The sequence below is a fragment of the Pan troglodytes genome, chromosome 13 (assembly GCF_028858775.2).
Source record: "Pan troglodytes isolate AG18354 chromosome 13, NHGRI_mPanTro3-v2.0_pri, whole genome shotgun sequence".
NCBI lineage: Eukaryota > Metazoa > Chordata > Mammalia > Primates > Hominidae > Pan > Pan troglodytes.
In genome coordinates, this window is record NC_072411.2 from 80477642 (window position 1) to 80493862 (window position 16221).

General features: G+C 42.1%; 2 protein-coding genes and 1 pseudogene across 10 annotated transcripts in view; 2 read left to right on the top strand and 1 right to left on the bottom strand.

The window, feature by feature from the left end:
- Positions 1-3715, bottom strand: part of PRKRA (protein activator of interferon induced protein kinase EIF2AK2) — a 19322-nt gene extending 15607 nt beyond the window's left edge. The window contains exons 1-3 of one of the 4 annotated variants that reach the window (XM_009443668.5): positions 3514-3715; positions 2790-2959; positions 67-148 (exon numbers count right to left, since the gene is read on the bottom strand). In XM_009443668.5, coding sequence (XP_009441943.1) covers positions 67-148; positions 2790-2959; positions 3514-3578 — 317 coding nt within the window. In that variant the 5' untranslated portion in view covers positions 3579-3715. 4 annotated transcript variants of the gene reach the window in all.
- PJVK (pejvakin) lies at positions 3422-13846 on the top strand. 6 transcript variants are annotated; one of them, XM_063791321.1, is made up of 7 exons: positions 3422-4627; positions 5978-6167; positions 6878-7073; positions 8554-8695; positions 11072-11189; positions 12910-13008; positions 13541-13846. In XM_063791321.1, the coding sequence occupies exons 4-7, from the start codon at positions 8624-8626 to the stop codon at positions 13831-13833; spliced, it is 582 nt and encodes a 193-aa protein (XP_063647391.1). In that variant the 5' UTR covers positions 3422-4627; positions 5978-6167; positions 6878-7073; positions 8554-8623; the 3' UTR covers positions 13834-13846. The 6 variants fall into 6 exon arrangements, with proteins under 6 accessions (XP_063647391.1, XP_063647390.1, XP_016805597.1 ...); XM_063791320.1 differs by having other exon boundaries at positions 3926-4317; positions 5935-6167; XM_016950108.3 differs by having other exon boundaries at positions 4148-4317.
- LOC104005336 (nuclear migration protein nudC-like) lies at positions 7241-8089 on the top strand (annotated as a pseudogene).
- Positions 13847-16221: the final 2375 nt, after the last annotated feature.

Below are 16221 nucleotides of genomic sequence, written 5' to 3' on the forward strand. Positions count from 1 at the left end.
CAAATTTTTAATCTTACCTCAGCCATGATATTTTTGAGCTGCTGAATACAAAGAAATTTAGCTCACCAAATACTTGCATTGGCTTTCAAAATGTTTATGGCAGCCTCTGCAGCTCTATGTTTCGCCAGCTTCTTACTTGTACCTTCACCTGAATTAAGATTTAAAAAAAGAAGTCTTTATCTCCCACAAAAATGTGCAGCTTACAAAGATGTTTTCAATACACAAAACAAAGTCACTATAGATTTTACATACACATACTAGGTAATAAAAATATGTACATTATATACTGTACATAAAAATATGTACATGTTATATACTACATGGTTATATACTGTAATAAAATATTCACCATGTGAAAAAGTTTTTAAAAATAACTTTTTAAAGTTCTATATAATTCTATGCATACCTGCATAAAAATCCTTATTTCTACATTATATATGTTTATTACATAACATGGTAATAAAGTAGACCGTGTCACACCTCTGAAGAAATGCAGCTTAGTATTTTACTCTTCCTTTATTCCTGGAGGGGAAATTCTTCTGCAGCAAGAAGTTTCTTTTAAAGGAACCATTTACAGCAGAATTGTTTGATAGCAAAATGTGCATAATTTTATTCTGACAGCCTGTCCTATATCGTATCAAACTGCTCTGCTAGGCTGAGCAGTCATGATTATGTGTTGGGTACAACAGGAAAGAGTTTTATGGAATAAGGTGACAGCTTGTTATGTATCTTCTGGACGGTCTGTATCTTCTGCATGGGTAGCTAAGTTGGGACTGGGGATAAGACTGATGTCTAATTTCAGTAAGCAATCACAATGGCAAATGATAAATTCCATCTTTTTCCTTTTAAGTTCAAACTCCCATACCCTCATGGAATAAGTTTCAAGTGTGGCCTTCAAGTGTGGCCCTCAAGTGTAAAAAGACACAGAAACCATATATTTATCTGCTAACACAGGTATTAGGGATATAGCATACAGGGTCCCTGCCCTCAAGAGCCAACAGAGTAGTGTGGGATTTTTGTCTGTTAATAGGCACCTGAAGTATGGAATGGGATATGTTACAACAAGCCTAAGTGCAGGCTGTAGCGGAGGTTGCAGTGAGCCAAGATCATGCCACTGCACTCTAGCCTGGGTGACAGAGTGAGACCCTGTCTCAAAAAAAAAAGAATGAACACTGGTTGTAATGTGACAAAAGGACATCACAAGACTAGAAGGTAAACGTGTAGCTACAAGACTGCAGCTACAATCCAAGTGAGAGATGATGGTGGCCTAGGCAGTAGCAATGGCCAGAAGAGAGAAGCAGACAGATTCAATGGATAGTTAGTGGATTATTAAACGCCAATGGATAGAGTTTAATAACAGACTGGACAAGAGGGAGAGAGACGGGAAGTAGTTAGGAAGACAAAAGCCTACATTTCTACTGAACTAGGTGATTGTGGAGCCTTTACATAGAAAGGGAATGCAAGAAGAATGGGTTTGAGGGAAAAGATGGATTCAGTTTGGGACAATGAGAGGCTTGAGGGGCCTCTGTGTCATCCAGGCAAAGATGCTCAGCAAGCACAGACTGATACACTATTCTGTAACTGGGCTTGGGATGTAGACAGACATTTCAGAATATTAGTCTTTAGACAGTATCAGAAGCCATGGAGGCAGATAAGCTTGCACAGGAAGCCATGGTAGTGTGAGAAGAGGGCGTAGGCAGAACGGTTGCCATAGGTTGTTAATTTGGGGTCTAAAACACATCGAGAGGGAAAAACCCTCCCTTTTCTTGAATTCTTCCTGATTATCTAGAAATAGACTAGCTAAAGTAAGTAATGCAGTGTTGACTCTATGGTTCCCATGGGGACCCTTCCGGCCAGCACCTACAATCTAACTGCCTCACACAAAAAGTTTTCTTAAAGTGACATCAATTAAAATAAAGGACTCCAAACTTCCAGGGACACAAACAAATGCTGTCTTCAGATTTTCCAGATGGTAGAACTTGAGCCTTCCTACTAAATTTTTTTCTTGGCATTCTTCCAAATTAAATTTAGCATCCAATGTTTTCCGTGTTTGCAATTAAATAGATACATAAGAAAAATAATGTCCACATTTACAAATGAGCAACTTTAGTTATGATTTGCTCAAGCTCACAGACCAAAAGAAAGCATGAACTTTAAAATTTCATTGCTTTGTGACTTCATTGCTATACGCATGTTACTTATAATCTCTCTGAACCTGTTTCTTCTTGTTTAAAAAGTGGATAATATACAAAATATCTGTTCAGTTTCAAAAACTAGAAGTTATTATGTAATATATGAGGACCTTCTCCCCTTCCTCATTTTGTTTGGATACAGAATCAAAAGTAGCACAATGGACCTAAAGTGCCAAATGAGTCCATACAGAGAGGAGAGACGCTCAGAAAATTCTGGGGTCATGCCTCCTGGCATCCGCTATAATCTATGAAACTTCACAGTACCTACTGACCCAGCTATGACTGCTCCAAGAACCTTTCCTGCTTCCCTCTAATTCTTAGAAGAACCCTAGGAGGATCCTAGGGTATGAGAAGAGCCGTGCAGGATGGCTGGGTAACTTTTTAGTTTCTAAGCTTCCTTGGTATGTGGGGAAGAGAAAATTAGGAAGAGAATCAGATGCAGCTGGAAAGCCCTAACGACCTGAGATGAGAGGTCTCAGTTTCAGAGCCTGTTCCTCACAGCTATCTGGCAAAAAGAGAACTTTTCCGAACTGAAAAGCAACACCAAGTATTGACTGCCAACCCACTCGGTCATCCAGGTTAACTGTGTATACAGACCTGTGCAGGTTATGTCACCAACGGTTACTCTGAAGGTGAAAGTGGGCACGTGTATTTGCACATCAGATCTTTCACATTCATAAACTGGGATGTTCTTGGTCTTCATGCCGTATTCGTGTAATACCTGAATCGGTGTTTTCCCTGGCTTAGCTGTTATCATCTTCCCCAAACTGCAAAAACCACAAAAAGGTGTGCTTTGCATGCCAAATTGGAGATTGAAGCAGAAGCGTAGAGGCCAGTTTTAACCGCCACCGACGGTGACGAGGGAGGCGCCGAGTTCCCCGGAGGCCAGGGCCAGAGCTGGCGAGGCTGGGGCGCACCTGTCTTCCGGCCCCGCTGCGGCAGTCACCCCGCAGGAGCAGGCGGGGTGAGCGAGGTCTTTAGAGAGAGCACTTGAATGCGGGTAGGAGAGATTCTCAACAGAACAGGGCTGGCAGCAGCGCCGCAGCCTCTCAGGACAAACCTGACGATCCCTTCCTGGGCGCGCCGACCGCGCGTCACCTCCGCCCGCCCCGCGCGCCGCCAGGGACCACGAGAGGGGCGGGGCCCGGCCGCAGACCCCAACCCTCGCCGCCGAGAGGGCGGGGCCGAGCACCCACAGCCGCGGAGGCGTGGGCGCCGGGCACGACTTTACCCAGAATGCCTCTGGAGGGCCGGCTCCCCGCGCCCCGGCCCTGCCGCCCAACGCTCCCGGCCCTGGGGCCCTGACTGCCCGCACGCTGACCTGAAGGTCCCACTGTCCTCGCGCTCCAGCGGCGGGGCCTCGGCGCGGTGCCTGCTCTGGGACATGGCGAGAAGGGACGGCTCAGCGGTTGGAGGAAGAGCGGTGCGGAGCGACGTGCTCGCTCCCCGGGTCGCTGGTCCCCGGGAGGAGCTCCAGCGCCGCCACCTCCTCCGACTCCCCCGCCTCCTGCTTGCGTTCCTCCAGCGAGGGGGCAGGCAGGGTGGGGGCGGAGCCTTGGTGCCGTAGCTCCGGTTACGCCCCCTCGCTGCTCCTCTGCGGGCCTCCGTCCCGGCCCAACTCCGCCCCTGTCCCTTCCAGGGTCCGCCCCCTTCCCGCCCGGCTCCGCCCCGCTCCCGCATGGGCACAGGCATTGGGCTCCCGGGGCTTCTCCGCGCCCGCCCCTGCCGGCCCTGACCAGCCTGTAGTAACTGGCCCCTAGGCCGCAGTTCTTTGTCCTTAGCAGGAGGCCGTTTCTTGCCCGGAGAGAGGGATTAGAGGGATTGTCCGGCGTGGGTCTAGGGTCGTTGAGGCCTAAAGTTAAGCCTTTGTGGAGAGGACGGATTGGGGGCTGGGTCACTTTAAGAAAAAGATTTTAAAATTCCGAAGGCAGAATTCCAGGGAGTCTCCCGGGCCTGGTCCTGAAGCTTGAGGCCCCGGATATATACGCTCCAGGGGGCTGCGGTGGGCTCTTCGGGTCCCCGAGCCCTGTGTTTAGGAACACGCGGGGACATCCAAACACCCCCTCCTCTCCCGCCGGGCGGGCTCCTTTGTCTTCTGGGCTTTCGTCGCGAGATGGAACGCTGGGTCAGTGCATCCCAGCAAAACACGTTAGGAGTAAACGAAGGCCTTTCCGGGGACCTGGGTAGTCGGTTGTAATGGCGTTTGCCTGGGATGCAGCACCTTTGGTGGGCCATTAGATGACGTGTCGCTTCTCCAGGGGCTTGCTAGGCACTAGCAGAAATGCTCCCCTGTGCTTACTCGGTGTTATGGAAGATTGCTTGCACAATGCTATTCGTACGAAAGGATATTATTAAAAGTGATTTATGGGCGGGCGCGGTGGCTCACGCCTGTAATCCCAGCACTTTAGGAGGCCGAGGCGGGCGGATCGCCTGAAGTAAGCAGTTCGAGACCAGCCTGGCCAACATGGTGAAACCCTGTCTCTACTAAAAATACAAAAATTAGCCGGGCGTGGTGGCATGCGCCCGTAATCCCAGCTACTCGGGAGGCTAAAGCAGGAGAATCGCTTGAACCCGGGAGGCAAATGTTGCAGTGAGCCGAGATCGCGCCACTGCCCTCCAGCCTGGGCGACAGAGTCAGACTCCGTCTCAAAAAAAAAAAAAAAAAAAAAGCGATTTGTTGTTTTGTTAGCATGTGAGCCCTGGATGCTTGAAACAAGTGAAAGATGTTCAGAATCTAATCAAATTATATCATCTGATGCTTTAATTAGAGCCTATTCTCGCTTCCTCTCCGTCTATATATGTATGTATATAGATTACTATCCATCACTGTTTTAATGGATATCTTATTGGAAGGGCTACATAGTCAGTATTTCACAATATATGAACTCCGCATAACACCTATGGCAAAACATTTCAGCACTCAGGTAAAATTCATTTTTTGCCACAAAATTACTTAAAAACAGGCCAGAACTTTATATAGCTCTTGTTAAAGGTTGAGTAGCTGGGATAATATTGAAACAAAAAGATGCAGCAGGACTCCATTTCAAAGAGATAGAGTCTGTGTGCCCAACTTCAGAGTAAGAAACCACTAGGTAATAGTTTATATAGTTACTTATATGTAATGTGGCTTTATTTTTTAAATAAAGATCTGCATATAATTGTTTATATCTGTGAATTCATATTTAATATTAAACACAGTTTTGTAAGCATATAAGATGGAAAATGAATGAAATGCTCAATCAATGAGCTGTATGCCATGAGGATTCAAAACAGCACTTTGGTGTTGCCAAAATTCCGGTGGTGGACTTGTGAAGGAATTCCCTTTGGACTAGGTCCACTGTAGATTGTATCCGGGACTATCGTTAGTGCCTAAATTGCATTGCTTCCCACAGCACTATATGCTTCCCTTAAAATTGGCCCATTGCCAGTGGCAAATCACTATCTACTGTGATCCTTATCATAGACATTGGTCATATTTTTACGTTATTAGTTTTCTGTGTATATTTTAGTGCTATAGCCTGCCATTCCAAGTTAAACATGCTCTTAGCATATCATTTTACACCGTTGATCTATAATTCATTACCTGAGCACATGAGCAGAGGCAGGGAATTATACAGTGGTAAACTACTTGGTGAAACCATGCTTTGTATTTTTAAGATGTATAATTATATTTAAAAACAAGCAATGCTTAATTTTGTGCCTGATTTTCCTCTTTAAAAATGGATTTATCTGGGGGTTGCAGTTGATGACGTTTTGATTTTAATATGTTTGCTGCTGCTACCAAGAGCTTTGTCAAGCAAGTTGGAGATGGAGGGAGATTAGTTCCTGTTCCAAGCCTCAGTGAAGCTGACAAATATCAACCTCTAAGTCTGGTGGTAAAAAAGAAGCGATGCTTTCTGTTTCCTAGATATAAATTTACTTCAACACCTTTTACACTGAAAGATATTCTCCTAGGAGACAGAGAAATTTCAACTGGTAAGTTTAAATGTTTGGGAGTGCCAACTCATTCATCTGTATTATTGGCAACCTAAACATAGGTCATATATGCTACTTATGTTAGTATTACACATTTTCAATGATTAAAGCAACTTTTATTATGATGTTAGTGTAATAACATTATTAAGATTAACAATGCCAAAAGTTTGTATAATATCAAATCTCTTATTGGTCAAATAATTTTCAAATCTATCAATTATTTTATAAATTGTTTTAACCAAATCAACTTAGAATATGACATATTTCTTCATCTATAAAATGGGATATTATTTGGGCTTACCTATGTTACATGGTCAAATGAGATGAAAATAATTTGTATTTATTTTTTACAATTCAATTATTACAATTGGTAAACTGAAATGTATTGAAGGGTAGGTTATATAATAAGCTGATATTTTGATGAGTTACTACTTATAAACGCTTATTTTTTCTTTTAATTGCCTGGTGGATCTTGATGCTTAAGAAGTTCTGTTGGCTGAATAGAAAATTTGAGTTCCTTTTAAGAATTCTGGCTATGTGTTTCTTTTTGTTGTAAGATTAATTGAATTACTACTTTAAGTCTTGGTGAGTCATGTTGCCTTTCTCTAACATTTGGGTATTTGAGTCTTCAATTGTAAATTAACATGTTACTATATATAATCTACATAAGATAAAGATGTTTAAAAAATACTGAGTTTCTTCTTATAAAGGTATTTCATCTTATCAATTACTGAATTATGAAGATGAATCAGATGTTTCACTCTATGGAAGGCGAGGTAACCATATTGTAAATGACGTTGGGATTAACGTTGCTGGATCAGATTCCATTGCAGTGAAAGCTTCATTTGGTATAGTAACCAAACATGAAGTGGAAGTATCAACATTACTCAAAGAAATTACTACACGGTCAGTATAATAATCCTAATATATTTCAGTGTTTTCATTAAATACTTTAGGTATATAAACTTCATTACAAAGAATGCTTAAAACATTGAGGTTGTATTTTACTAGTGTAATTTGCTAGATATGTTTGAAATACATGAGTAGTATATCCAAACTTTGAATAAGGATAGATATCAAAAATCACTTGGCTGAAGTCAGAGACCTCAGGGCCCCAGATCAAGGAGCTAACTGATGAAGAGGCAGAGAGGCTGCAGCTAGAGATTGACCAGAAATAGGATGCAGAGAATCATGAGGCCCAGATCAAGAATGGCAGCCTTGACTCCCCAGGGAAGCAGGAGACTGAGGAAGATGAGGAGGAGGAAGATGAGAAGGACAAAGGAAAACTGAAGCCCAACCTAGGCAACAGGGCAGACCTGCCTGATTACCGCTGGACCACGACCCTGTCGGAGCTGGACCTGGCGGTCCCTTTCTGTGTGGACTTCCGGCTGAAAGGGAAGGACGTGGTGGTGGCATCCAGCGGCAGCACCTCCAGGTGGGGCTCAAGGGGCAGCCAGAGATCATCGATGGGGAGCTCTACAACGAAGTGAAGGCGGAGGAGAGCTCGTGGCTCATTGAGGACGGCAAGGTGGTGACTGTGCATCTGGAGAAGATCAAGAAGATGGAGTGGTGGAGCCGCTTGGTGTCCAGTGACCCTGAGATCAATACCAAGAAGATTAACCCTGAGAATTCCAAGCTGTCAGACCTGGACAGTGAGACTCACATCATGGTGGAAAAGACGATCTATGACCAGTGACAGAAGTCCATGGGGCTGCCAACCTCAGACGAACAGAAGAAACAGGAGATTCTGAAGAAGTTCATGGATCAGCATCCGGAGATGGATTTTTCCAAGGCTAAATTCAACTAGCCCCTGTTTTTCCCTCCCTGAACTCTTGGGGCTGAGCTGCAACCACCCAACTTTCTTTCCCACTCTTCTCTGGGACTTGTGGGCCTCAGGGCTTGGGGCAGGCATGGGACTGGCCCAGGCATACAGGTCCCAGGGCATCAGGAGAAAGGCTGGGGCTTGGGGTCTTGTCCTCCCCAGTTGGCCTACTGTTACACATTAAAATGATTTGCCCAGCTAAAAAAAAACAAAACCGCTTGGCTTAAACAAAACTTTTAATTGTTCCACAAAATTACTTTGGCTCTACACACATTTGCTAAATTATTAGATTTAAATAATACAGCAATCTGTCTGCAACAAATAGAGTCCCCTTCAACAGACTTTCAACAGACAGAGTGAAACATTCTGCATAAGCATGTTTTAAGAAAATAGAGAGGAGAGACAAATTATTACATTTCTTTTGGGTGTATTTTCTGACTATTAGGATTGCCTTGATTTACTATTAGGTGAACTATGAATGAATAACACATGATAGCAAAAATGTACTTGATTATGTGTAATTAGATGTTATAGAGTCTTGTGAATGTATCTTCTTTATTTTAGAAAAATTAACTTTGACCACAGCTTGATACGTCAGTCAAGGAGCAGCAGAAAGGCAGTATTGTGTGTGGTCATGGAGAGCATCCGAACCACACGACAGTGCTCACTGTCTGTGCATGCTGGAATTCGAGGGGAAGCAATGCGGGTAAACCACACTCGTTGGGTTCTCTTACTAACTAAAGTGTTGCCATGGGAATTTTTTTAAGTATTGAATTTCTAGTCAGGCTTGTGTATTTTGTGAAATGTTCTGATGAAAGAGCTGCAGTTGTACAGGATTTTGCACAGCAATGTCTGTTCTAGAATATGAAAAAAAAAAAACAAATCTTGGGATTCTAAACATGTGTAATATAATGCAAAAACAGTAATCCTTGTGAAATTACGTGCATACTGGAGTCCCTCAAATTACTATTTAAGTGTTGTTTTAAGAATAAAAATTGAGTGAGTTGAATTGATTTTATTTTTAAGTGATACAGTTTTTGACTGGGCACAGTGGCTCACGCCTGTAATCCTAGCATTTTGGGAGGCCGAGGTGGGCGGATCACTTGCAGTCAGGAGTTGGAGATCAAGTTGGGCAACACAGAGAAACCCCATCTCTACTGAAAATACAAAAATTAGCCAGGTGTGGTGGTACACCCCTGTAATCCCAAGCCACTCAGGAAGCTGAGGCACAAGAATCGCTTGAACCTGGGAGGTGGAGGTTGCAGTGAGCCGAGATTGTGCCATTGCACTCTAACCTGGGTGGCAGAGTGAGACTCCGTCTCAAAAAAACAAAACAAAACAAAAACCCCAACCAAAAAAAAAAAAAAGTGTAACATAATGCAAAAACAGTAATCCTTGTGAAATTACATGCATACTGGAGTCCCTCATATTACTATTTAAGTGCTGTTTTAAGAATAAAAATTGAGTGCTTAAGTTGAATTGATTTAAGTGATAGAGTTTTTACACTTTGAATTTTTTAAAGCTGAATTTATAGATTTTTTTTTTGAGACGGAGTCTCGCTCTGTCCCCGAGGCTGGAGTGCAGTGGCGCGATCTTGGCTCACTGCAAACTCCGCCTCCCGGGTTCATGCCATTCTTCTGCCTCAGCCTCCCGAGTAGCTGGGACTACAGGCACCTGCCACCACGCCCGGCAGTGTTATCCAGGATGGTTTCGATCTCCTGACCTCATGATCCGCCGGCCTCGGCCTCCCAAAATGCTGGGATTACAGGTGTGAGCCACAGCGCCTGGCCTGAATTTATATTTTTATATTCAAATAGTTTTTCAAAGTTAATATTATCAATGGCCATACATGCTTTATTCAAGGTTAGTTAAATCCTTTAAAAAATATTAGCGGCAAGGCGCAGTGGATCATGCCTGTAATCCCAGTGCTTAGGAAGACTGAGATAGGAAGACAGCTTGGGACCAGGAGTTCAAGACCAACTTGAGCAAAATAATGAGACCTTGTCTTTACAAAAAATAAAAGAATTAGCTGGTTGTGGTGGCACACGCCTATAGTCCCAGCTACTCGGAAGGCTGAGGCAGGGGGCTGCCTGCGGGGTTTGGGTCATTGTCTTTAAGAATTTGGGAGCCTTTGAAAAGCCGTGGTCCCTCCCACCGCTATTGTGCTGGGGAAGATGTAGCAGTCTCTTCTCCAAACCACCCATTTGCCTTCGGACTTCTCTGGGGCCAGCAGCCATCCAACTAGGGGCCCGGGGCCACGGGCTCAGCTGACGACCATGGGCTTCACGTCCAACCAGCAGTTTGCAGGTTTGAGCTCAGGACTTGGCGGGGACACCTTAGGATGCAGGAGTGGCCAGGAGTTCAAGGTTACAGTAAGCTATGATTGTGCCACTGCTCTCCAGCCTGGGTGACAGAGAGAGACCCTGTCTCTGAAAAAAAAATTGGAAAAGTATCTGTGTTTAATTTTCAGCTCAATTATGATATTGTTTATCTTTGTCATTCAGTGACACCTAATAATGACTTGATTGGATTAAAACCAATTGTTAGAAAGATAGGGTTCAAGGATAATCTTTTCAAGTCTTTGCAAATAAAAGTTATTTTCGTATATTCAGCTGCCTGTCAAATTCTGATTAACATTGGATCATTTTTGAGGCACAAACTGAAACATTTACTTGATTGTTAGCGATTGCTTTAGAAAGCTACTAAAAGCTCTGGAGGGCTTTGGAATGGTAGACAGGCTAGGCTGAAAACTTTAACTCTGGCACTGCTCTCTAAGATTTCCTGTTTAAAAAAAAAAAAAAGGCTTCTGCTCCAGAGCATTATGGTTGTGGTAGCACTAATCATGGGCTGTAATACCAAAGTAAGTGAAAAGTGCAGAGGTATTTCCTAATATAGACCAGGAGTTTCTGTTGGACCAATTGGATCTCTGCTATAAAAAATGGTTTAATTCAAGCAGAATAATTCTTTACTTGGGAATTTTTTGTTTTGTTTTTGGTAGGATTATAGGAAATGTTTCATTTCTCCAAAAAGCTATCCTTACATGTTATGATCCTTAATTATGTTATTTATTTATTCAATATAGTTTCACTTTATGGATGAACAGAATCCCAAGGGAAGGGACAAAGCTATTGTTTTCCCAGCACATACAACCATAGCTTTCAGTGTTTATGAACTCTTCATATACCTGGATGGTGCCTTTGGTGAGTTAAGGGTCTGCATGAAATACAAATGATTATATTTTTAAGGAGCATTCATTAGGGCATGTGCTCTCTCTCTCTCTTTTCTCTCATTTCTCGTGTCTAACAATTATAGAAGATGCTCTCAGCACTGTCAATCTTATGCTTCGGCAAAATAGCTGAGAAAGACCCTCCGTTCGCTGCTTCCCCATTCCACTTTTCTGCTTCTTGGTGAAGGTTGTAAACTCTCCACTACCCCATTTAAAATTATAAATAAGAGCTAAAATGCCATCTACTGACAAAGTATTCCTTAGCTTACATGGGGAGATAATAAATGACCTTCTTATAGGTAGTTTTTGATGGTGGCAAACAGAGGAGTAGGTAGATAGTAGGATGCCTGAAGTGTTAGGATGCCCAAACCAGGGCCTCTAAAGACAGCTTTTCTTACTTCAGTTTTACTTATCATAGACCCAGCTTCCCCTTGCACTCTTCCTAAAAAATAACTTTAAAAAGTGAAAATACTTCCTCCAAAATTGTCACCTTGTATAATACCTAAGTGCAGCTCACTTTAGGTCTCTACATTTCACAGGTCTTTAAGGTCTGTTGGCCAACTGGAACAAGTCCAGGTGTAGCCCAAGGGATCAGGAAAGGCAGCCCCTAGCCATGGTAATTTACAAATGTTTTTAGACCTGTTTTTGTTCATTTCTGCAATTTTGTAGGAGGAGGGAATAGGGAGTCCAGAAACAAAACAAAACTACATGTTAAGTAAATTGTCTTTTTAAAAAATATTTTTAATTTTTGTGGCTATATAGTAGATTATATATATATTTATGTATGGGATACATGAGGTATTTTGATACAGGCATACAGTGCATAATAATCACATCATGGAAAATGGGGTATCCATCCCCTCAAGCATTTATCCTTTGTGTTACAAACAATCCAATTATACTCTTTTAGTTATTTAAAAATGTACAAATTCTCAGTCTAAGATGGAGAAAAAACTGTACAATTACATTATTTTGACTGTAGTCACCCTATTATGCTTCCAAATACTAGGTCTTATTAAGTAAATTCTAATTGGATAACTTTAGGTTTTTACAGTTTTATTGATGGTTGGGAGAATGTAAATGGACTGATATATCCACAAGAATTTAAAATATATATATAATTTGGACTTCCACTTCTAGGAATTTATCCTACAGATATATTTACACATATATGAAATGATATGAGTGCAAGTATATTCAGTCCTCAATAACAAGAGATTGGAAACAACATTAAGGAGACTAAATAATGGTGCATCCTTGCAAGAGAATACTATAAAGCCAATAAGAATGTAATACTTTTAATAGATATTTTTCAAGAGCTGAGTATAATATGTAACTATTTGGGCATAAATAATTTTATACACATACATGTATATATGCATCTTTCTTTATGCTTATAAAATATATGGAGTATTTCTGGAAGCAAACATAAGAAACTTAAACCACGGGTGCCCCTAAGCCCCTGAGGTAGAAGACTGTGGCTGGATACAGGGTGGGCCAGAGACCTATTTGTCACTGTATCTCCTTTTTGTATGAATTTCCTACCATGTGAATGTTACCTTTTCCAAAAGTATGTAAAAGTCAACTTTTAAAAACAATACAATGAATGATTTGTACTAGAATTCATCACCCCATCAAACAATAAAATATGAATTATTCAAGTTATAACATCTTCTAACAATTTTTTTTTGTAGACCTTTGTGTCACTTCAGTGTCAAAAGGAGGATTTGAAAGGGAAGAAACGGCAACATTTGCACTGCTGTACAGGTTGAGAAATATCCTATTTGAAAGAAGTATGTTCATTGAAGAGTACTGTGAATGTCTTTTTTTTTTCTTTCCTGGCTTAACACATGAGGTTTTCTATTCAGTAATCTCATCTGTTAAGGAAAAATTTAAATTTAAAAGCCTGGCTGGTATGGTGGCTCATGCCTATAATCCCAGCACTTTGGGAGGCCAGGGCAGGCAGATTGCTAGCACTCAGAAGTTTGAAACACTTGGGCAATGTGAGAAAACCCCATCTGTACAAAGAATACAAAAGAAAAAAATTAGTTGGTTGCGGTGGTGTGCACCTGTAGTCCCAGCTACTTGAGAGGCTGAGGTAGGAGGATCACTTGAGCGTGGGAGGCGGAGGTTGTAGTAAGTGGAGATTGTGCCACTGCCCTCCAGCTTGGGTGACAGAGCCAGACCCTGTCTCAAAAAAAAAAAAAAAAACAAAAAACAAATTATTTCATGACTAGTGGATTCACATATTTATTAATGCTGTTTTCATTATGTATTTTTCATTTTCACTTCTAACACATTTCTTTTCTGTTTTTGTCCTTTTAGATAGAAGAGTGATGGATGTCATTTCTCGTTCACAGCTTTACTTGGATGATCTTTTTTCTGACTACTATGACAAACCTCTCAGCATGACTGATATTTCACTCAAAGAAGGCACCCATATCCGAGTTAACTTACTTAATCACAACATTCCCAAAGGGCCTTGCATACTCTGTGGAATGGGGAACTTCAAAAGGGAGACAGTTTATGGGTGCTTTCAGTGTTCTGTTGATGGTCAGAAGTATGTGAGACTTCATGCAGTTCCTTGTTTTGATATTTGGCACAAGAGGATGAAATAAAATGAAAAATGAATACACCGTGTTGGTGTTTTAGGTGCAGTTGTGCCACAAACCTTCCCTAAATTATCTAGGTTTGCTTTGATGAATTAATTTAAAATGAGAAAAGCAAAAAGAAATTAACCTGTCTGGGTATCATATTCCCTATCTATAAAGTAGCAATTATAACAGTAGTGTCTATTTCTTAAGTTGTCATGAAAATTAATAACATTGTTTATATCAAAAAAGATTTACATATAAAATTCAGAGATTATGAATCATGCCAGTCACTTTAGAATCATTTTTGGGATGTAGTCTATCATTTTAGTTCACTTTTGTTTTTTTTTTTTTTTTTGAGACAGAGCCTTGCTCCGTCACCCAGGCTGGAGTACAGTGGCATGATCTCAGCTCACTGCAACCTCTGCCTCCTGGTTTCAAGCAATTCTCTGCCTCAGCCTCCCGAGTAGCTGGGATTACTGGCGCCCGCCACCACGCCTGGCTAATTTTTTGTATTTTTAGTAGAGACAGAGTTTTACCATCTTGGCCAGGCTGATCTTGAACTCCTGACCTTGTGATCCACTTTCCTCGGCCTCCCAAAGTGCTGGGATTACAGGCATGGGCCACCGTGCCTGGCCTAGATAACTTTTTATATAATTAAGAGATTTTTGTAAATACCAATTTTATTTTCAATCAACTTTCAGTTCAACATGTAAGGATGACAAGACTGCACAAGTAGCAAATTTATGGTGTTTCAACTATTGCCTTTGGTCTGGTAAAATGAGAAAAATGTGTTAATAATTTAATGCAATCTTAAATGTTTAATTGCAGTATCAAATTAAAAGCACACTGAACTCAACATGGGGTTTTGTGTACACAGTTAACAAGGTGACTGATAGTAGTAATGGGCTGCCATTCTATGATGTGGATATGCTCACGAGTTTTGTCTTCATAAAACGCAATACAGTCATTGTGAAGTTAAGACAGGTAAGACACATCTGTTTCTTTGAAAATGTTTAAAACATTTAACATATTCAATTCTGAAAGATCTTTTTAATCTACTCTGCTGAGAAATCTGAATTTTTCATACACAAACAACCTAAATTACTATTTACCTTTATTAAAATAATTATAAAATGAATAAAATGTTAAAATTCTAGAACTCAAGGCAACCCCCTTTGGGTCCCTCCTTGAATGGGAGCTCTGTTTTCACTCTATTTCACTCTCTTAAATCTTGCAACTGCACTCTTCTGGTCCATGTTTGTTAAGGCTCGAGCTGAGCTTTTGCTCGCCGTCCACCACTGCTGTTTGCCACCGTCACAGACCCGCTGCTGACTCCCATCCCTCTGAATCTGGCAGGGTGTCTGCTGTGCTCCTGATCCAGTGAGGTGCCCATTGCCGCTCCCGATCGGGCTAAAGGCTTGCCATTGTTCCTGCACGGCTAAGTGCCTGGGTTCGTCCTAATTGAGCTGAACACTAGTCACTGGGTTCCACGGTTCTTTTCTGTGACCCATGACTTCTAATAGAGCTGTAACACTCACTGCATGGCCCAAGATTCCATTCCTTGGAATCCATGAGGCCAACAACCCCAGGTCAGAGAACACGGGGCTTGCCACCATCTTGGAAGTGGCCTGCCGCCATTTTGGAAGTCGCCCACCACCTTCTTGGGAGCTCTGGGAGCAAGGACCCCCGGTAACATTTTGGCGACCACGAAGGGACCTCCAAGGTGAATTGAAACTGTAAAACTACAAATGGTTCATCAAATGGAGCCCCAGATGCAGTCCATGACTAAGATCCACCGTAGATCCCCGGACCGGTCTCCCAGCCCATGCTCTGGTGTTAACGACATCGAAGGCACCCCTCCCAAGGAAATCTCAGCTGCACAACCCCTCCTATGCCCCAATTCAGCAGAAAGCAGTTAGAGCAGTCATCGGCCAACCTCCCCAATAGCACTTGGGTTTTCCTGTTGAGAGTGGGGACTGAGAGGACTAGCTGGATTTCCTAGGCCGACTAAGAATCCCTAAGCCTAGCTGGGAAGGTAACTATATCCATTTTTAAACATGGGGCTTGCAACTTAGCTCACACCCAACCAATCAGAGAGCTCACTAAAATGCTAATTAGGCAAAAACAGGAGGTAAAGAAATAGCCAATCATCTATTGCCTGAGAGCACAGCGGGAGGGACAAGGATCAGGATATAAACCCAGGCATTCCAGCCAGCAATGGCAACCCCCTTTGGGTCCCCTCCTTGTATGGGAGCTCTGTTTTCACTCTATTAAATCTTGCACCTGCAAAAAAAAAAAAAAAAACAAAACAAATTCTAGAACTCAAAATGTAGTCACGGCACTCAATGCCACATATATGCATATGAAGGCATAAGGCAATCATGCAGATATATGAAATACTTGTACACTGTA

Excerpts from the sequence above, each read along its gene's own strand:
- PJVK (XM_063791318.1), top strand. The coding sequence starts at position 4,991 with ATGTATGTATATAGATTACTATCCATCACTGTTTTAATGGATATCTTA. Across the intron at positions 8,696-11,071 it reads TTCGAGGGGAAGCAATGCGG|TTTCACTTTATGGATGAACA; the intron begins GTAAACCACACT and ends TATTCAATATAG. Across the intron at positions 13,009-13,540 it reads AAATATCCTATTTGAAAGAA|ATAGAAGAGTGATGGATGTC; the intron begins GTATGTTCATTG and ends TTGTCCTTTTAG.